Source organism: Equus przewalskii, chromosome 7, assembly GCF_037783145.1.
Source record: "Equus przewalskii isolate Varuska chromosome 7, EquPr2, whole genome shotgun sequence".
Lineage (NCBI taxonomy): Eukaryota > Metazoa > Chordata > Mammalia > Perissodactyla > Equidae > Equus > Equus przewalskii.
This window is the reverse complement of record NC_091837.1, coordinates 18,404,367-18,427,316: the sequence shown is the minus strand read 5'-3', so window position 1 is coordinate 18,427,316 and position 22,950 is coordinate 18,404,367. Positions and strand designations below refer to the sequence as shown.

At 37.2% G+C, this 22,950-nt stretch overlaps 1 protein-coding gene across 5 annotated transcripts in view; it reads right to left on the bottom strand.

Moving 5' to 3' along the window:
* MED13L (mediator complex subunit 13L) overlaps positions 1-22,950 on the bottom strand; it is a 277,333-nt gene that overhangs the window by 62,059 nt on the left and 192,324 nt on the right. For all 5 annotated transcript variants that reach the window (XM_070627182.1, XM_070627184.1, XM_070627183.1 and 2 more), the window contains one exon: positions 514-659. In XM_070627182.1, the coding sequence (XP_070483283.1) occupies positions 514-659 (146 nt within the window). The remainder of the gene's footprint in view (positions 1-513; positions 660-22,950) is intronic.

The following is a 22,950-nucleotide window of genomic DNA, read 5'->3' as shown; positions in this document are numbered from 1 at the left end:
CAACCAATGTAGTCTGTAATTAAAATAATAAAGATATTAACATCACTGAAAAAACTATATTCTACACAACTCTAGAAACTCGATTTTGCTTGAAATTTCAAAGACTGTTTAATAATAATTTTCTTAAGTCATTATGTTCTTGAAACCATGAACAAACAAAACAACAAAAAACTTCAATTTATGAGACCTGTCAATTACTCACTGCATTCTATTTTTCAAATACTTATTGATCTTATTTTGTTCTGAAGGAAATTCTCTATATTTTATTTCTCAGTACTACTTCACATAAGACCATGTTGTATATATGATAAGCTTTAGGCAAAAAACTAGCAAGCTATTATTACTTAATTGTAAAATGATGGCCTTTCATTTCTTCTTCAGAAATTGACCCTTATGTTCAGCTTTAAAATGTCCATTTAAGATAATATCTCATTCTGTAAAACCGTACGGGGCAAGGTAACTATCCTCTTGGTGGGCGAGAGGTGGATGGCAGGGACGTCACCGTCTGCTTACCTTGAAATGGTGCAGGTGAAGACTGGGCCATGTGTATATGCTCCTCATTGATCAAATAAATTGGCTGGTGTTGGGCAATCTCCACACTTGTGCATACATTACTCTCCCCATGAAGAAAGAAGGTGAAAGCACAGGACAAATGCTCACTAAAAAAGAAACGATGAGAAACTCAAGTCTATATTTTGGTAGGAAATGGGTGCTAGACACAGGAACTACAGATGGGATACAGGTTTACTTTATGACCATCCAGCAAAGCTTGCCTCTGATGATACGAACAGCATCCACAATCACTTCTAGTTGATTGTGGACAATTATATAACAATAACTTGTTGACAAACTAAATTAAAGCTTCCAGATAAACCTGAAAAATTAGTTATGTTGCATTATAAAATTTTCAAAGCTATTGTGCAGAATGCTTCCTGTTTTATTTGCATAAAGTCTCTTACGCTAACTATAAACTCCTAAGGACAGAAAAAGAATCACATTTTTTCTACCTGCTCATATGCTAGTATCTGAACTGGCTTTGAACTGACTGTAGAAACAATGACAAAACAGTTTTGTTTATGTTTCATATGACTTAACAATAACATCAAATTTACAAGCTTACAACATTACAATAAGGGTAAAATTGTATGTAAATTCCCAATATACAACTGCTAAGGTTATACAAGTCTCTAAAGGGCTCCTAATATATTTAATTTTTGCAATTTACTTCTGATCACAAAATTTTATTAAAGCATTCCACTTCTCCATTTTCCACACAATTAGCTAAAAATAGATAAAAATGATATGTCTTGGAGAAAAATAATTTCAAAATTACTACAGTGGTACATTCTTTCAAAGTTGTTAACTTTGGCCCTAAGCCAGCCGTAACATCTCCATTTCTCAAGACAGCACCTAAGAACATTTGCTGATGACATAAAATCACAGTAGGTCAGACAACCACCATTTAAAAATCATCTCTAGGATCTGCTTCTTTTCAAAAGTTCTCTAAAGTATTCTAAAGTATATTTTGAGTGCTACTCAAAAACTTAAATTTTAAGTATAAAATTATAATGCTTTAAGGAAAAATTGAAATAAAAATGATAAAATTTTTACTCTATCACACAGTGAAGCATATATATTCTTCTCAGGTTGAGATACCCTGAGAAAATTTTCTGATTTACTAAAATGTGAAGTTTCATCCATAGGAAATACCCAGTCTTGAAATTTGGGTATTTAGCACAATAGAATAAAAACTTAACATAGTACCTAAAATTTTATAAGAATTTTGAAAAATTTAAACATCCCCTTGACACCTAAATTCTAAGTTTCAACTTCACAAAAAAGAAACAATGCATACAATTTAAATGTATACAGGTATAAAACAGTATCAATAATAAAAATGTGCTGTCCTTTATTTAGAAAAACGACACTAGAAACATATCATTCTCAACACACAACAATATGCCTGGCACATAAGAGGACTAAAATAGAGGGTTACTGACTGTGAATTCGTTAACTTTCCATCTGTAAAGTTCAGTGGAGGGGTTGCAGCTGACTTATCCCTATGACGCACACTACCCCATGTCGTCAAGAGCATATTTCTAAAACAACCGCTTAGAGTTATACATATTGAGTATGGCATAGAATATATCCTCTATTCCACTAAGATGCCCAACTGTACATGAGAACAAATACAACCAACATTTATCTATCAACTGGTAAGTGCAAAGAACAGTGCGAGGAGCCTGAAGTAACGATGAATAAAACATGGTCCTTGCCCTCAAGAAGCACGAGCTAACAAAAGATTGATATGAACGCACAGCAATAAAACAAAGCCAGGCACAAATACAGAAACAGAAATAAAAACAAAATGCCACAGGAAGGCTAAAGTGTACTGATTTTTTCAATTAGGAAGATCCAAATGCTTCAAGAAGCAAAACAAATGAAAGGGTTTCAGTAGTAGAGAAAAGAAAAGGTAAAAGAGAGAGTATATGACAAGGAGGAGATGTAGTTAAGAACAGGATATAGTTTGGAAATTTTGAAGGGAGGAAAGACATGACATAATGGGAAAGGAGTCTGACAAAGAAGTCAGAGGTCACCCTTTGAGAAAACAAAAGGACTTGTATGTGAAAAATAACAGGGAGCCAATTTAAGGTTTGGTTTTAAAAAGTCAGCTGAATCTAAAGAATCGTGATGAAAACTTCAAAACAGTATTCATTTCCCAAAAGACACAGAGGAGAAGCATAAATGAAAAAGGTACGAATTGAATCAATGACCTAATTTTTTATATTGATAACTTTAAAAACAAAATATCCTTTTGAAAGGGGCAAAACAACCTAAGAAAAAATAGCAAGTTATGGTGGAAATATAACAGAGGCCACCAGTAGCTATACAATTTTGTAAATTACTTCACCTTCATGATGGAAAGGTAAAGATAAGTTATTTGACCCCTCTGATCAGTTTCTTCGTAGGTAAAATCAGCTTTGAGCACAAACTGCTGGAACTCCCAGAAGTTCTGACTCAGGAGGTCCAGGGTGGGCCTCGAATCGGTATTTGTATCAAGTTCCAAGTGCTGCTGCTGCTCCTCCTAGCCCAAGGACCACACTTGGAGAACCACTGAACTTGACGGTACCCAAATCCCTTTCCAGCTAGAAAGTTCTGTTTTTTCTAAGATCATACGAAACAAGAGAGCAAGGATGGCAATACTGACACTAGAAAGTAGAATTCCCTTTTGACCTAGCTATACCACGTCTAAGACTTTATTCCACAAATAAAATTACTGTACAGTTATTGACCACAGCATTGCTTGTGATAGTTAAAGACTGAAAGGAGCCAACAGGTCCATCAGTAAACAACTGGATAACTAAACTACGATACATCCCTACAAAGCAATACTGTGCAACCACTTCAGAGAAAATTATCAGAGTGATATGGGAAAACCTCCAACACAAACTCATAAAGATGAGGAAAAAAACAAAGGTACAAAACAGTTATGAATAATATACTCCCATTTGTATCAAAATGGGAAAGAGGGAAAAATATATACACTCACAATTTGCTTACACTGGCATAAAATTTCTCTACAGTTTAAAAACCTACTAATTTTGTTTGCCTTTGGAGAATGAACCAGCATGACTGGGGGAGAGAAAGAGAGAATTCACAATATTCTTTTATACTTTTTGAATGTGGGGCCATACGTCACACAGAAAGTAATGGTGGAAAGATCTGAAGAGACTCTGCCTCCTATCCTCGTGCACTGTTTGTCGGCCCAGCTAAAGAGTGCACCAGAGGAATCCACGGTGTTTCATCTTGTCATATTTGGCTCTTAGCTGAAGCCTGCTGAGATCATCTTTGATTCTGATTCTGTCATCCAACATACTGGCTATTTGATCAACAAGCTGTCAATATCTTTATCCATGCCATTGCTAAAAATGGTGACAAAGCCTATACCAAGGATAGACTCAGGTGTCATCTATCAGATAATTTCCGAGTTACAAATCCCCCAGAGTGCTGCCACCCATTTACTCTTTCTTGCCCACAAAGGATAATCTAAAAGAGTATGTCAAATGTCTTGATAAAATGCAGATACAAAACAACTACCATATTTCTCTGATCTAGAAACCCGCCTCAAAGTAAGATTCAGGTAGTCTCATACAAAAGATAATCCCCCTCATTTTACAGATGAGAAAATAGGGCTATATCTGGCTTGCCAATGCCCTTCTTAAGAGGCACAACTGGAATTAGACTTGAAATGTAATGTTCTTCACCCTAGCTAGCTCGTCTATAAACAAGGATACTAATTTATATCTCTACCAAAATATATAAATACATATATATATACATACACATGGGAAAGATTTTCTGGGAAAATTTTGCTGGGAAAGATTCACCCTGAGCTAACATCTGTTGCCAATCTTCCTCTCTCTCTGGTTTCTGTCCCTCCCCAAAGCCCCAGTACATAGCTGTATATTCTAGTTGTAAGTCCTTCTAGTTCTTCTATGTGAGCCGCTGGCACAGCATGGCTACTGATAGACAAATAGTATGGTTCTGTGCCCAGTAACTGAATCCAGGCCACCAAAGCGGAGCGCACTGAACTTTAACTGCTAGGCCATCAGGGCTGGCTCACCAACTTATATTTTTATATAGATAACATGAGATCAGATTTCTGAACGAATACTGAAAACAAGTGGCTCTACAAATATAATTACAGTCATGCATCACTTAAAGACGGGGATATGTTCTGAGAAATTGCTACATGATTTTGTTGTTGTGCAAACGTCATAGAGTGTACTTACACAAACCTAGATGGTATAGCCTATTACACACCTAGGCAATATGGTACTCATCTTATGGGACCACCATCACATATGCAGTCCATCGTTGACTGAAATGTCATTATGCAGTGCATGACTGTACAGATGTATTATCTTATACAGTGTTATTATAAAGTTAGGTGGTAAAACTTATTACAAGCTCCATACCTTTTCTTGCTTCTTCTACATCACCCACTTTTACCTGAACCTTCAATTGTTCAACTCTATCTATTTCATACACTCTCACCATATAAAAATTGAAAAGGGCTTTAGAAATAATGAAGCTCAACCCCTTTCTAATTCAGGAGGAAGGCAAAACTGTGCTCAAAGTTACACAAGAAGTTTAGAGCACTGTTGGAATAAGAATTCTGGTTCCCCTTCTTAACATAACGTTCACAGTACATTCCTGACACTCCCCCTTAGATCAAGGCTACATTCATTCCTATATAACACATTCACTCATCAGCATGATCACAGACTGTGTAACCTAAACCAGTCCCTCCATCATTTCTACTAACCCCTACTGCTATAGACCAGAAGGCACTATCAAAATGATACACAGCACCAAAAACATTGTAATTTCACTCAATCAAACTAAAATTGGAGCCTCACCTCTGTTCTCTTAAAGTACTCCACTTGACAAGTATTCCAACCTTCTCAACTCTGTTTATTCTCTACTCTTTACTCAGTAAATCAGGTCTGATTCAGGTAATTCTTTATTTAACCTCTTTTTCACCTTAAACGTGTCTGTAGTAACATTTATCTCACCCTTCCCCAGAGTCCTGGAGGACTACGTATTTCCTTTTCTCTGGAAAGTTACTCCCATACCCATTCTCTCCCACTTATGAATAGTCTTTATTTCTACCTCTTTACTTGCTCCAGGTCCCCCAACTCTGAAATACCCTCTCTTGACCATGTTACCCCTTTAAGGCTCCTGTTGTATCTTTCTCCATCTAATGACTAAGATCAAATAATCAACATGTAAATAAAATGATTACTGTAATAGTAGTATTAATACTAACATCACTAAATTATCTATAAATAAAATAAATAATTTTTGTGTTATAAAAGAAATAAATAAGATACTAAGATATAAAATAATGGAGAGATGCTATTTTAGAAAGGAATGGGTCAGAGAAAAGCTTCCCTGAAAAAAATGGGGAGCATTTAATCTGAGGCTTGAAAGTTAAGAAAGAGGAAAGCGGTAAAGACCATTCCACGAAGAGAAAATTACATGTGAAAAGGTATTGCCTTAGAGAGTTTAGCATTTTAAAGGAAATTTTTAAAAAGAGGTAATGTGGCAGCATCACTGTGAAAATGAAGACTGGTGTAGATGAGTTGAGAAATGTAGGTATAATTTCTTCATTCTCCGCCTCAAATGGCTGTAAAAAGAAAGCAAATCCATCTATATGCTGCTTGCGAAAGACACAAAATAAAATCACACCAAACAAAGGGATGAAAATAAAAGGTAGAAAATGATATGCCAGGTGAATCCAAATAAAAATGAAGCTGGTAAAGAAATAACAATAAATAAAACAATGAAATATTTTTAAAACTTAGGTTTATCACTACATATAGTAAACAGAGGAATTCAACAAGAAATTTAAACAATCTTGAATGTGTATGTACACAGCCATGTGGTACAGAACACAACTTAGAAATATATAAAGAAAAAAACTGAATGAATTACAAGGAGAAACTGACAAATCTGCAATCAATAAAGATTTTAACATACTTTTCTCAGTATTTAATGAAATAACTAAATTATTAAGAATACCAAACAGGGGCCAGCCCTGTGGCCTAGTGGTTAAGCTTGCCATGCTCCATTTTGGTGGCCCAGGTTTGCCCAGGTTCCCAGCCATGGACCTACACCACTTGTTGGCAGCCATGCTGTGGTGGTGATCCACATACAAAATAGAGCAAGACTGTCACAGATGTTAGCTCAGGGTGAATCTTCCTCAAAGGAGAAAAAAAAAAACCCAAAGAAAAAACTCAGGAATGACAAAAACATACAAACTTGAGTATATAGGTTGGCTTTCCAGAAATCTATTTTCTTTGCAAAAACACACTGAAAATGTGCAAAAATGAATGGGATACTAACACACAAGACAAGTCCTGAATTTCAGAGAACTGATATCACGCAGACTACACATTCTCCAATTACAGTGCAATTTACTGAGAAATCAACAATTTAAAAAAAGGTTAAAATAAAATCCATTTGTTTGGAAACTTAAACATGCACTCGCTAAATAAATCATGAATTACAGAGAAAATCACAATGGAAATCTCAAAATACTTTACGTTGAATGACAACAAAAGTAATACATGTCAAAATCTGAGAGAAACAATACTTAGAGAGTAATTTATATCCTTATATGACTAAAAGAAAGTCTTAAAATAAATGAGATAAGCAATCAAATCAAGGTGAGGAAAAAAACAACAAAAAAGAGTAAATTCAATGAAAACGGAAGGATGAAAATAATAATGACAAAACATATTAACAAAACAGAAAAAAATGGAATCAATAGAAAGGATTAACAAAATCAAAATCTGTCCTTTGAGCAGACTAGCAGATGACAAACCACCAAGCAGAAGGATTCAAGGAGGGAAGCAGGGAAGACACCTGTGCAAGGAGGAAGGGGCACAAATCAACAATCCTGGGAACCAAAAAGAGGAAGGAACCATAGATACAGTACGAATGCCTTAATGACAAGAATGCTGTAAGTAACTTTATGCTAATAAATCCGAGACACATCAAATGGATAATTTTCTATAGAAACAGGAGATTTAGAAAATATTTTAAAAATAACTAAGAAATCCACCCACCCACTTCAATGCCAGCTTAGAAGCTTTTATCAAACTTTCAAGGAACAATCTTTCTATTTAAATTGTTTCAACAAATAATAACAAATAAAATTCCTAACTCTTTCCATTAGGCTCCTACAATTTTGAAAGCAAAACTGGATACAGTTAGTTTCAAAAACAGAGTCACCATCTAACAACTTCATTCAATAAACACAGATGCAAAAATACCAAATTAAAAAATAGTAAGTTAAATTCAGAAGTGATCCAGAGATCTACAATACAACCAAGTGGGGTTTATGTTGGAATACCAAAACAGATTAACACCAGCAAATCCATTAATGTAATGCAGTACACTAACAGATGAAGGAGAAAAATCAAAGAACCCATCTAAATACACAGAGAAAAAGCATATATTCAAATTCAAAAAATTCAACAATCATTGTTTTTATTTTTATTTTCACTTATTCTTTTTTTTTTTTTTTTGAGGAAGATTAGCCCTGAGCTAACATCTGCTGCCAATCCTCCTCTTTTTGCTGAGGAAGACTGGCCCTGAGTTAACATCCATGCCCATCTTCCTCTACTTTATATGCGGGACGCCTGCCACAGCATGGTTTGCCAAGTGGTGCCATGTCCACACCCGGGATCTGAACTAGCGAACCCCTGGCCACTGAAGCAGAACATGCACACTTAACCGCTGCGCCACAGGGTCGGACCCTCATTATTTTTAAAATAAACTTTTAGCAAACTAGAAGTTGAAAGGAGCTATCTAACTTAAACAGATAAAGCAATGATCTTGCTTAACGTTAAAACTTTAGAAGGATTTCCTTTTTAAAAAGGGAGCAAGACAAGCATATCTGCTTTGATACACAACACTGTCCTAGATTCCAAGTCAATGCAATAAAGATGAGAAAAGAAAAAAGAGGTATAAAAACTGGAGAGGAAGAAGTAATGCAATCTATACTTGCAGATGATATAATTCTCTTAGATTTTCCATGTAAGCAGTAGAAAGACTAATAGAATTAACGAGAGAACACGAACATTTGTAAGGTTGGCAGACACAAGATTAATAACAGCTGTATTCCTACATAGCATTTAGAAAACATAGTGGAAAAACAATACCCCATCAGCAATAGCAATGAAAACTAAAAGGCACCTAGAAAATAAATTAATAAAAGATAAATGTTAGGCTTCTATGGAGAAATTTACTGAATATTCAGTTTGAAAAATATAAAAGAAGATATAAACTCTTTTAAAGATGTATCATATTCCTGGATACGGTATCAATATCATAAAGATTACAATTCTCCCTAAATTGATCTATAAATTCAACACAATTCCAACCATTATCCCACTAAGTTTTTGAAAAGCTGATTCTAAAATTTATATAGAAGAACAAAGCGTCAAGAAGAGCCAATGCAATTCTGAAAGGGAACAAAGCAAGAGACTTAACCTACCAGTAGCAAGATTTACTAGCAATCACAGTAATTACAACAGGGTAGTAATGACTCAACGACAAAAGCCAACAAAAGCGAATAGGGAACTCAGAAAGCAACCCTTCCCATGGCTCCCCATCTCACAAAGTGTAAAATCAAAAACCCAGTAAATCGCAACATCCAGTCCTGGTTACCTTTCTGACCAAGTGGCCTATTGCTGCCTCTCCCCTTCCCTTTCTCCATTCCAGCCCAATAAGCCTTCTTGCTATTCTTCAAACAAGCCAATCACAATTTCTCCTCTGGGCCATTGAACTTACTGTTCCCTCTGCCTGGAACACTCTCCCTCACTTCCTACAAATTCTGCTTAAATGCCCCCTCCCCAGCAGGCTTATCTTCACCATATAATTTAAAGTCAAAACCTCCATAACTCTCTTCCTCCCCCCCCCCGCCATAGCACTCATCACTTTCTAATATTACCTCTGGAACATCAACCACAATGCTCAGAGACACTGTGGATCTAAAAAGAGTCTGTAAACAGGAAGGTCCTTTCTACATTACGTTTCTTCTATAGATATTGGGAAAGAAGCGAGATACAGAGGTAGAGAGGGGAAAAGAGGAAGAAAGGGAAGGAGGAAGGAAGGAAAGATTTTTTACAAAAAGAATAAAAGAAGAAGGATGGGGAGAGAGGGGGAGGGAGGGAGAGAAGAGGGAAAAGAGGAGGAAGGAAGAGAAGGGGAAGGAAGAAGAAAAGGAGAAGATGATGGGGCGGGAGGGGAAGTTTCTGGAGTCTGTATGTGGCAGTGTGTGTGTTTACAATGTAATTCTGTCTCAGAGGCTCGACTGAGTTTACATTCAAATTAAGAACTTTACAAGGGTTTGTTGTACAGCTTTATCATTTGCCACTTGTTTCATTAAAAATCAACACACAAGAATTTTAAAGAATAAAAGTAAAATAAATACTAGAACCATTATTTTGTGACTAATAAACACCTAGGCTTCTAGTATGTCTGGAAGTTATTCACAAGAAGTGCCCTACATGAACACTATTGATGAAATAAGGGATCACTGCAGCGATTTATTAAACTATTTCCTAAACGTGAAAGTCTTACTTCAAGTATATAATAGGACTGAGGGAAGCTTATTCAAGCTTAAAATCCTTTGAAGGCTTCCTCTCCCCCTCCCTCCTTCTCCTCCTTCCTCGCTTCTTTCTCTCTCCCTTCCTCGTTCTCTCTCCTCCTTCCTCTCTCTCCCCAATCCCTTTTCTTTTATTCTTTCTTTCTCTCTTTTCTCTTTTCCTTCCTCCCCCGTCTCCACCTCTCTGCCCCCCTCACTCTCCCTCTGGGTGTGTTACTTTATTTTACCTATGCTACAAGTACATCTCAAAATACATCACCAGGTGATTCCAACTCTTTATTCTAAGCTTAAAAGACCTATTTCTTTCAGAATTAAACTAAGAGAAAGAAACCAACAAAACATTTTGTTTCAAAGTAACCCCTAGGTAAAGAAGGCAAAGTCACTTTGTGAGCAGTCAAAGCAAGTGACTCCTACCTCACTTTGGAGTTTCCCTAGACACATACATGGAAACTATGTTAGAGAAATCTCTTCTACTGCTGAACAGTTAAACGAACGTGAACTTATTCCCTCCTGGCAACGAGTGCAACAAGACCGTTAAAAAGGCATCGTTCAATATTAGCACTGGTACGCAATCACTCCTGAGCCACTCTCGCCTCCGCAGGCCATCCTGCTTCAAGACTGGTCACTCGCTGTGCAAGCCGCGCTGCTTCATGTCTACGCTTTTGTCTGGGCTGTTCTTTTGTCTAGAATAAACTTCCCCATCCTTCATCTAACTCCTACTCATCTTTTCCAAAAAATCATCTTTAAAGTCCCAGAATAGGCTAAATGCTCCCATATTTCTCTCTGTCTATCTCGGTCAAAGCACTTAATGTTCATCAGCTTTATGTCTTGTCCATCTGACTAAGTTTTATGAGGACAGAACTCATGCTTTATCTATCATTTTGGACCCCAGCACTTTGCACGGTACTTGGTGTGAGTGGATGCTGCACTGATACTTGAGTTTGTAACACATTATATCTTTCCTCGAAAACTTTCTAGCATTTTACCAGGAGACTTGGAAATAAGTCTGGAATTCTGAGTCATGAGTGGAGAAGAATACGAGCGTAAAGCCGTGATATTCCAGCCAGGAATATAATAAGGGATACCTAGCCTTAGTCTTGAGAATTCCTGACAATCTCTCTAAACCATTCTTCCAGGGGAGCCTGCGTGGGGCCTATCACTGACAGCTATGGAGTATGATACGGTGTGACTCTCTTTGGAACCCAAGGCAGTTTATATTCCCTGGACGAGAAAGGAGACCAGCACAGAGTAAATAAGAACTAACCATACAGATCCACAGGGTGTTCTCTTCAGTAAATGCCACTAAGGAATTCTGTTCCTTTGCTCTATTATCCACCCTAAGTAGTTATGGCCAAATTAATCCTCCTAAAACATATTTGTAATCAAAACTACTACAGTACTCAATTCCATGTCATAAGCCCCCACAGCCAGAGGAAAAAACCTAAACCCCTCTGCATATTAGTTCAGGTCTTCTTACTATGGTACAACCCACTTTTTTTTTTTTTTAAGTAGTATTTAAAACCCTACTTCCCTGTACAAACTCTCAACGACAGCCAGTCCGGAATGGACAATACTTTGTGCATATACCACTTACATTCCTGTTACTCCCCACAATTTCCCACTCCTTCATTCTCCTTAAATTCCATCTTTCAAAGTCCAACATCAATTCTACTTTCTCCATAGAGCCTTAATATTTATATTAGCTCTCTCCACACAGATCTCTTTCTTCTCTGTTACCAAAAGTACTTATTTCTTGTTTGGCACTCATACTATCAGAAGAACTCATTTAATCAACAAACATTTACTAAGCACATCTATCTATCTTGTGCCAGATACTCTGCTAGATTTAGGGATATGGAAAAAAATAAGACCAGAATCAGCCCTTAAGTATTTTACAGTTTCCTAAGCAAAGTACCTAAAAACTTTAAAAGGAACAAAAGTACTAACATGGAACTATGGTACCCACTGGCATGCACAGCAAGATCCAAAAGACTTTAAAAGGGGTAGAAATATGAAGATGGAAAAATTCTGGTAGGATACTTCAGTCAAAATTTTGCACTTTAATATTAAATCTTAAAAAAAATAAAACCTCTCATCATATAATTATATCTTATTTGGTTTGTACCTTATGCAATTGTAAAGAATCATCAGTTTATATAAGAAATGACAGGAACCCATGGGAATGAAGAGAGGTCTAGCAAAAAAAAAAAAAAGATTTTCTTATTATTTATAAAATATCTATTCCATCTTACTGTCATAATTGGCTAAAAATCTATATTCTCAGAGGTCCAACAAATAAAACTAAAACTGTATTCCAATAAAGAAAGAAATTAGGTTTCATTCTCTCTCTCCAACATCACGTCTCGCCACATTAATTCATATGTCCAAGGCTTCCATCACCCAATTTATTTCCTTCTTAGGGCTTGTCATAATTTGCAATTGTTCATTTTGATGGTTTCCCCAACCATAATGTATGCTCCCTGAGAAAAGGAACCATGTCTGCCCATTGCCTTCTGTACCCCCTGCACCTAGCACAGCTCATGACACACAACACTTAATAGTCACTGAACAGATGAATGCAATTTTAGTCATAACCAAAGATTAAATTACTCTTCTTTAGAAAGTTCCGTCATGAAGAGAACAAGAACAGTTGATGTGCACAGTGAATATACTTACAACGGGAAGAGGTTTAACTATTACTAGGAGGCAGTATGTAATTTGCAGTGATAGGAAAAAAGGCAACTTCTAAGCCTGTTTACTTAGGAAACACAGTGGTTGGTGCAGGTTGCACCTGTGCAGTTGGAAAAGGACTAGCATAAATGCAAAAAAGGAAAGACCAGTATTCCAGATCATTTTATTCTCTTACAATTTTCTAAAACTTAAAAAAAGATTTTTTTGCTTCTTACACTGAGTTTTCAGAATGCAAGCATTACACGTGCTTTCAAAATGCATTATGAATATTAAGAAACTCCTGTTCTTTTCACAGTGTAAAAGTGTTTTGATAACAGACGCACAATGCAGAATGCATTTAGATAATTTTATCCAAATGCTTTCTGTGTTAGGAACTTATTATCTGAAAATTTTCCAAGTTGTCATTAACCAAATCTCTTGCCAGAAGGAATCTGCCTCACTCTATAGATCCTCATTTCGGAATATTTTGCTAATGTTACTTTATCGTTTCTTTCCCTTAAACACACATCATTTGCTTTGGCAGTCTGCACAAAGACTGTTGAGACCCTTTACTCACCAGCATGCTGACCTTTCTCTCATAGGACAGGTCTTAACTTCCGTCTCCTTTTTAAAAGAGGGTGGCATTATAATATTCAAATAACCAGACAAATTATTTTACAAAACTCTGAGATGCTTTCACTATTCCATATATCTTCCCTTTAAATTATAAGTTAAACTTGATTACAAAGGCAATGAAAATGTCCAGGAAAGTTAATGGCACACAATTTTTAAAAAAAATGAGAGATAGTACTTGTATTTTAACTGTTAAATTATTATTACAATTCTATGAATAATCGCCCTTCTAAGAAAAAGAATTACCAATCACATTGTTACAATACAAACTTGCCTCAGTGAACAATTTTCCTTCATATATACGTATGTGTATTTATTTATATATAAGAGAAATTAAATCAGCAAGCTCTATGACTGCTCCTTTCTACCCTTCCACCCTCAAAGCTAAGTCATTCCCTGGCAGTAAATTCAGCACTAGGGTGATGCATTAATTCTTTCTAAGCACAGGGGTACCGTTCCCGGCACTGTAGTGGTAACAGAGCAGCAGCATATCTTGCTTTAATGCAAAAACAGTGCCCTAGTGGCCTCAAGGACTTAATGTTTCTCCCTGGGTACCTCACTAGAAGCAAGTGACAGTGTGGAGGCTCTGACACAGTATGTCCTTGATCCAAAGGCTGGAAGGATTTGAGGGTTCCCATCCTGATGGTACAAACTATATAAGATAATTTTCAAGATGCTAAAATAGACAATAGGAGCTGCTCCAATCAGGGATGTGTGCTTGAAAACCAGAAGCTGACATACACAAAACTTGAGGGAGCTTATGAAAATCATCTTATTAAAATTTCTCTTGTGGTTACTAAACTAGGCCAGATTACCTAGTCACAGTCTCTGGACAGCCCTTTGAAAATTCAATGGGAGTGTGCCTGGCAGAGAATATAGACTGAACTGACATTTATATTAGGTAACGCCTAACCACCAAAGTGCTTTTATTGCTCACTTTAACACATGCTTGGCTTCTTTTTGTTCTTTTTTAAAGTATAAAATGAAACCATTTTTTGGTTACTTTAAAAGATAGCAGCAAAGTAGGGGGCAGTAATAGAAGGGTAAGGGAGAATGACAAGTTTTTCTCACTAAATACTACCGGGGGGCCGGCCCTGTGGCCGAGTGGTTGAGTTCATGCACTCCGCTTCAGCGGCCCAGGGTTTCACTGGTTCAGATCCTGGGCACGGACATGGCACCACTTGTCAAGCCCTGCTGAGGCGGCATCCCACATGCCACAACTAGAAGGACCCACAACTGAGAATACAAAACTATGTACCGGGGGGCTTTGGGGAGAAAAAGGAAAAATAAAATCTTAAAAAAAAAAACTACTACTAAGGCATTAGAAGGCTTTAGGTATTGTTTTGCTTCTCTGCCTGAGAGCATAAATTAGCCTTTCTCCATTGCTCCTTACTGCTAAACTGAAATGATGTATCTTCCCAAATTACAAAATATACTTGTATGGTACATCTTAAAATCAGGAATGTTGACACATATTTTACACAAACACCCAACCACCTGACAGCTTTTGCTGCCCGAGGAGGAGCCTGAGTGGCAGTCATGGTGGAGCTCTTGCCAGCTTCAAAGAAATGTAGGGACAGACCTCTGACATCTGCCGAGATTCCCACACCCAGCTCACAGTGGGGTGCATGACCTGCCAAAAAGCGTAAAGCAGATGGGAATTCCAATATGTTGCCATTCATCAGGTGAACAACAGCAAGTCGAGCTTCACCTATCTGGTCAAACGACGACAAAACAAGAAAATCTGGTAGCAAATACTGGTGCTAGGTATAGAGCCCTTCTCCTTTCACAGAGCGTTACTTCTCCATACTCCACTACTGCACCTTTCATCACATGAGTATCAATCCTTATTATTTCTCCTGTCTCATTATATTTATTAGATGTAAACAACCTTAAATACTTTTAGAATGAGATGAGGCAGGAAAAAGGGGAAGGATGCATGCTGAGATTCTCTCTCCCTCATAGCCCAATTCTATTCCAGGAGCTGATAATGTTTAGCATTACGTGACAGTATGTATTTAAGGGGAGCTGATATAAATTAAACAGTACAACATCATAATTTTATTTTATGTCGCTATTCACAGTAATGGTTCTAGTTATATTTTTAAAAGACCACCTACAATAAACAAAGCACGGAAAAAATCTACCTTTTTATATTGCTCTATTTCAGATTTAGCAGCTGACACTCAACGTGGCCTGGCCAGTTCTTTCCAGGCTTTCCAACATTTGGCATTAGCCTACCAGAGAGCAGGGCCTTTTATATTCAGCACTATTGCAAAATGTCTCACTCACCAGTACTCAAAGGAGGTCACAGTTTTCCCAGCAAAAAGGAAAATAAAATTGGAGTGGACACTTCTTTGGTAGACTGCTGATATCAGCAAGTATTTATCTTCCATACTCTTCCCATGCCAAAGGCCTACACCAGAAGCCAGGTTTTCTTTTGCTTTATTCAAAACACAGCGCAGCCTTTAATCATCAGCATTACTCATGATCCCAACTCCCCTATCCCTAACATAAGAAAAATAAATCTGATGGCTCAAGCCAACAGAAAAATAAACATAAGATACTTCAGACTTTCCTTATAGTCTACTTAAAGTTATAAAGTCAAAGTTAGCTATATGTTTTGCAATACATTCTACAAATTCTGAACAAAATTAAGTTTGATTTTCAACAGTTAAAAGCAATTTCTTCTAATGAAGTAAAATTCAACTGAGAGGATATAAAAGAAAAAGGAGATACCAGAACCAATATAGAATCAGTAGGTACTGTAAATCTGAAAGAGAGTATCTATTCAATATAACGGACAAATAGAAAACACAAGGTCCTTCAGGTGACGCAGCAACTAAAAAGTTGGCATATATCCCAAAGATACCCAATAAATACCCACTCTTCAAATATTCTAATGTGTACAGTAGTTATGCAAACATTTATTTAATGACAGTCACATACAATCAGCATCTGGTCACTATCAAAAAATATGAATGCTTAAAATTATAGATGTTCAAAAGTTTTTTTGAGAGCACCAATTTGCAAAAGGTTTAGAGATAAAAAGATTCTGACAGAGTATCTCCTTTCATTATCCAGAATGAGTAGCTTAAGAAACTTTCAGTTCATTTGTTCATTCAACAAATGTGGAAACACTGCCCTAAATGACTCTCACAGAGCTTACATGTTGCTGGGGCAATCAGACAGTTTAAACATTTTTAAAAAGATAATTTCAGGGGAAACAAGCAATGAAGAAAACAAAACGATGTGTTTGAGAGTGGCAGTGGAGACAGGCAGGGAAGAAGAGAGAACACATTAGATGGGAGGGAGTGGTGGGTAGCGAAGGCTTTTCCTTCAAGGAAGGGGAAATGAAGGCTCAGCTCTGGTGAGACCCAGGAGAAAGGGGTTTAGGAAGAGGGCATATACAAAGGCCAGAAGTATGGGAACAAGCTTAATGTGTTTGGGGAACAGAATGGCCACTGTTGTTGGAAGCTTATAAATAGGAAAGAGACAGACACAAATTGAGGTCAAAGAGGTGAGCAGGGCCTAGAGATCATGTAAGCCTTTCAAGAATGGGATGGGGCTTGAATTTTATTTGAAATACATTGATAAATCTTGCAGGATTTTAAGCAAAAAAATTACCATGGTCTACTTTATATGTTGAAAAGATCATTTTCGTTACTCTCTGGCTAATTCATTTTGAATTGTGGAGTTAAGAGTAGAAGCAGCGAGAACAGCTAGAAGGCTATTTAGGCAACCCAAGCAAGAGAAAAGCATGGCTGGAGTAGGTTGGTAGCAGTGAAGACAAAGGGGCATGGATTCAAGATGGATTTTAGAAATACAGCTGACAGGACATGCAAGCAGAGACGCCATGAAGGTAAGGAAGAGGTAAGGAAGGGCGAGATACCATCTTTGGGAGACGGCTACTCAGGGATGGTACTTGAAGCCAAGGGGATGAGGGAGGGCACCGAGGCCTGAGTCCGAGAGACTCTAGATAAAGAAAAAGTGATACTGCTCAATCCCTGCTTTGACATCCTCAGCTTCTTTCAGGGGCGGAGAGGGGAAATGCTACTGTGTTTTCAGGACGCCAGTATGTGAAGCACATCTTTTAATGATACTTCTCTGTTTTAACAATAGGTAAAGCAAAAAAAGAAAGCTGTGGTGCTTTTTCTTAATTTCTGTTTGTTTTTGTGACAGAAGCTTACACACACACACACACACACACACACACACACTCTCCCTCTCTTTCTAACTCATTCCCATTTGTAATTTAATGAATTTAACTGAATCAAACTAATTGTCATATTTTCTCCTTTCAAAACTATCTTTCTAAAATTCACAAAGTTTAGTAACAAAATTTACTGAAAACAAATAAAGAAGTTATAAAATTATCTGAATCAAATTATCATCTGAATAAATACCAGTTCTGCTAATTAATAAGCACACCTACAAATCCAATTAATATCACGATCTGAAGTAATAATAAATGAAGCAATCACACAATCTGTTTTACATTAAATTCAGAGATTTCCACCTAAAATAATTTTCCCCTTTCATAATGCTAATAAAAGTGTGGGGGAATTGTGTTAGTTACTGTTTTTCCTCTGGATCAGGCTGGGTTATTTCCTCAAGAACAAGAGACTCCATCAGATCTACCACTTTCTCGCTGAATGACTCTGACACAGTCTTTCTTACTAACTTTAAACGTGTATCAGGACTGGAAACTACCCAAACTCCTACCAACAGTAGAATGGATACATAAATCAAGGTATAGTTACACAATGGAATACCATACAGCAATCAGAATAAACAATCGACAAGTACACATAATAACCTGAATGACCATCACGAACAATGTTGAACAAGAGGAGAAACAAAGGATGCAGGTTGTACAATTCCATTTATATGAAATATAAAAACAAATCAAACTAAACTAACCTGTTAGAACTCAGAATAGTGCTTATGCTTAGGAGAGGTGACAGTGACTTGAAAGGAAAATGAGGAAGACTTTGGGGGTGCTGGTAAAATTCTATTTCTTGATCTGAGTGCAGGTTACATAATTGTGCTCAATTTGGGGAAAACTCATTGAGCTATATATACTTATGATATATGTACTTTGTGGGCTGTATGTTATACTTTAATAAAAAGTTAACACATGCAATCTGAAAGAAATATAGCAAAATGTTAACATTTTGGATTATAAATGTTTTAGGTTAAATCTAAGTTGTAAAAGCATAAGTATTTATTATTTGAAATAAACAGAATAATGGTTTCCCACAGACGCCTGTGTCCTAATCCCAGAACCAGTGCCTATGTTATGCTATAGAGCAAGGAGGAAGTAAGGTTGTAGATGGATTAAGTTGCTAATCTCCTGACCCTAAAACAGGGAGATGACCTTGGATCATCCAGTGGGCCCAATGTAATTAGAGTCTTTAAATGTGCAAGAGGGAGGCAGAAGAGTCAGTGTCAGAGCAACATGATGTGAGAAAGACTCAACTAGCCATAGCTGGCTTTGAAAAGAGAAAGAGGCCACAAGCCAAGGAATGTAGGCAGCCTAGAAAAGCTGGAAAAGGCAAAAAAATGGATTCTCCTCTAGAACGTCCAGAAAGGAACGCAACCCTACCAACATCTCATGGTGATGTGTTATAGCAGTAATAGGAAACTGATACATTATGCTCTTTACTTGTCTTTATTTTGGGGAATATGACATAATTTACACAAAATAAACTTACCTTAAACAATACACACACTTTAAAGAAAACACATGATAGAAAAATTGTTAAAATACTAAAAGTAGCCTGTTGATAAGTGTTAATATAAGGTACGATTCCCTCATATCCTTAAAGTCCTCCTCTAATCAAAGCATCCATTCACTGCTTCTTCTATTTATTTATTCCATAGATATTTTCCATTTCCATCAACAGATACTCAAGTCAGTTCTCAAATCCATTCACTGTATGGAATTAGGGCAATTATTTTAACAAAATCAATCTCTCAATTTCCCTGAAAAATTTTCATGTTATTCTTTATCTCCTGAATTCAGTGAACAAAACATGAATGAACGAATTTTTTTCAAGGGGAAGAAAGAGATCATTCTATCCTGATTCAGTAATATGTAAAAGCAAAACAATGAGGAAAATCTCAATTTAGGAACATTAGCAAATAGCCATATGATTTCTAACTTATAATTTGACCTGATGAAAATCAGCCCATTCCAAAGTCAAGGCAGAGTCCAATGAAATTCTGCAAAGAATCTGAAGACTAGAATTTCTAAAATTAAATTTCTAAGGAAGCCTGTAGTAAATGATCAACCACACATACTTGTTAATGAGATATCTGAATAAACATTGATTGTAACTGTCATTTCAAGATAGCCCCACTTTTTTTTCTAATGACAGCTGAATACTATTACTTTAAGCAGCTAGATTTAAGATTACACCCACAGGGAAGTATCAAGAGGGAGACAAAGAATATGATGTCGTACGACTTTTCATTATTACTAAATTTTAACTAACTGCTTAAAGGAAACAACATCTACCTGGTAGAAAATTTTTCAAGAGATAAATGCAGATAGAATTAGCCTAAAATTCAACTATAGCTTGTGTAAGTTTAGGACTTCCCGAAGAACAACCAGAGGGGGTTTTAACTGATAACAGGAGGCATCTCAATGTGATTGGCAAAAGGAGCTAAGGCAATCATAAAATGCAAGCACAGGACCAGATGCAGAGTATCTAGAACACAGTGTGGGGAGGTGGGTGTAACTGAAATCCCCACAAGAGACTGCTTTTCAAACCAGACAAGCCCATCCCCCCTAAAAACTATAGGCCTAGCAGGGTCCGCTGTTACTGACGAGCATTTGCCCTGTACATAAGATAGGCTGGGGCAGAAAATGTTACGAATCACCAATTAAGAACAAGGGGGCTAACAATCGACTCTGCTCGAGCTCTATGGCGTGGTCAGTTTAATTCTGGATACCACACTTAAGAAGGATATTAAGCAAACTGGAACTCACTCAAAGGAGAATACCACAAGAACTTAAAACCACCCAACGTGACAACAATTTAAAGAAGCAGAGATATTTTACCAAGAGATGAGACAACTTAGGGAAGAGACATGAACAATCTCTCATGCATAAGCTACACTCAAGTATACCACGCAATGAAGCCTATTTTGCTCAGCGTGGTATTTTATAATGGTTGTTAGAATAGTCTATGTTGTCCTAAATTGTAGCAAATATCAGTTTTACACATTGATCAAAACGTGACAACATACTGGTCAATACATTATGGTACACCAGAGAACTGAGGCATACCAGTCAAGCACCACTGATGTAGAGATCACAAACAATCAGATTTCAATTCAATATAAAGATTTTCTGGGCCAGCCCCGTGGCCAAGTGGTTACGTTCAAGAGCTCTGCTTTGGCATCCCATGGTTTCGCCGGTTCGAATCCTGGGCGCGGACATGACACTGCTCATCAGGCCATGCTGAGGCGGCATCCCACGTGCCACAACTGGAAGGACCCACAACTAAAAATACACAACTATGTACCAGGGGGCTTTGGGAGAAAAAGGAAACAGAAAATCTTTAAAAAAAAAAAAAAGAGATTTTCTAACTGGGTTGTTTAAAGAAAAAAAAATGGGCTTACAAGAAAGGTAATATATTTGCCGTCCCTGAGGGGTGGTGGAGGAATCTTGGGCATATTGAAAGGGAAGAAGGACAGGATGACCTTTAATGGTGCCTTCAATCCTGAGATTCTAATGACTCTACATCTCAATTCTCAGATAAGCTGTGCCTGTTTTAAAATATCCCATACGGACTGATTACTCAGAAGCAGACAGAACACTGAAAGGCAAAGCACATCAAATTATAAGGGAAAGATGTACTGAGACAGGGTGAAGAGAGGTATCTTGAAGATACCACTCTGAAACTTGCTAGAATTGCTAGTAAAGCCACAAATACATGAATTCTTAAATCAGTCCACTGAACCAAACTTTTCTGCTCTCTTTTATTACCAGGATTACTATCTGAAAGCAGAACTTACATCAATACCTATTTATAAGAGCAACAATATAACAGAGGTGAATAAACACAAATTTATTCTCCCTGGAAAGTAGACATTGAGGGTGACAGCCTTCAAGAGCAGCATCCTGTCAGACTGAAGTATCAGCCAGTGAGTTGGAATGAGAAAAACTGATATTGTGTGAATAGAAATAGTTATAAAAAGAAGAAAATCTTCCCTGGGTATGGTGCCATTTCACTGTTTAGCCTCGAGAGCTGAAGTCCCAATTCAATTCTTCCGAGGATAAAGGGCTGTATTTACCCACTGTTAGCCATTCATCTTGAACAGTGTACTCACAAAACAGAAACTTTTAAATTTCTTATTCAGCAACACTTAACTTCTGCGCCTGGGGTCATCACTGGTGAAGAGTTCCTAGAAATATTCTTTCTCTGGAGATATTTTCACTACCCTGGAAGAAGTACCACCTTAAAACTCAATGGACGGTTCCATCCCTCCAGCCCATTTAATCATTAGACGCTGACTCCCCTCTGCATCGATTAAGCATACAACAGAGTGCAGTACATAAAACCACAATAAGCAATACAGAAGAAAGGATTAAAACCATGAAAAATGGATTAATTTATTCTATGCAATGCACTTGTAATTCTTCCACTTTCAGTCAAGATTACAGTACAGTTTAATAGTCTGGTTGAGGGACCAATTAATCCTTTTATATTTAAATCAATCACTGACTCCTCTCCGAATAATTTAGCTTCTACATGCTGCTTCCCATTTGATGTCTTTGGGGAAAGAGCACGGTTAACACTATGTGGCACATTAATCATGTTTGGTAATAGGAAAAGAAACGCATTATCCGAGAAATCTCATACGGAAAGTAGAGCATGCTCTGAAACTTGTTAGCATAATCAGCATATATGCCGTCATTTTCTTAATTAAAAGAGGCAAGTTAAACCTGGAGCCAAGAGTGCACCCTGCATCCAGCTTTTCAGAGTATGTGTGCATGCATGTACGTATTTATTTTGATTATGTATAAAATATGTATCTTTGGGGCCGGCCCAGTGGCGTACTGGTTGGATTTGTGTGCTGCTTTGGTGACCAGGGGTTCATGGGTTTGGATCCCGGGAACGGACCTATATACAAAATAAAGGAAGACTGACACAAATGCTAGCTCAGCAACAATCTTCCTCAAGCAAAAAGACAAAGACTGGCAACATATGTTAGCTCAGGGCCAATCTTCCTTACCAAAAAAAAAAAAAAAAAAAAATTATATATATATCCAGGAATAAAACCACTCCACACAACCTCTCCCTCCACTATGGTCAGATTCCTCTCTCCCATCCCAACCAAAAGCAGAATGCCTTGATGATGCTCAAACAATGGAAAAGGGGAAAAGTAACAGAAAAGCATGCATTTTATTCAAACTGGCATGTGTTTGGCATCTTGCCACAAAGCTGCGC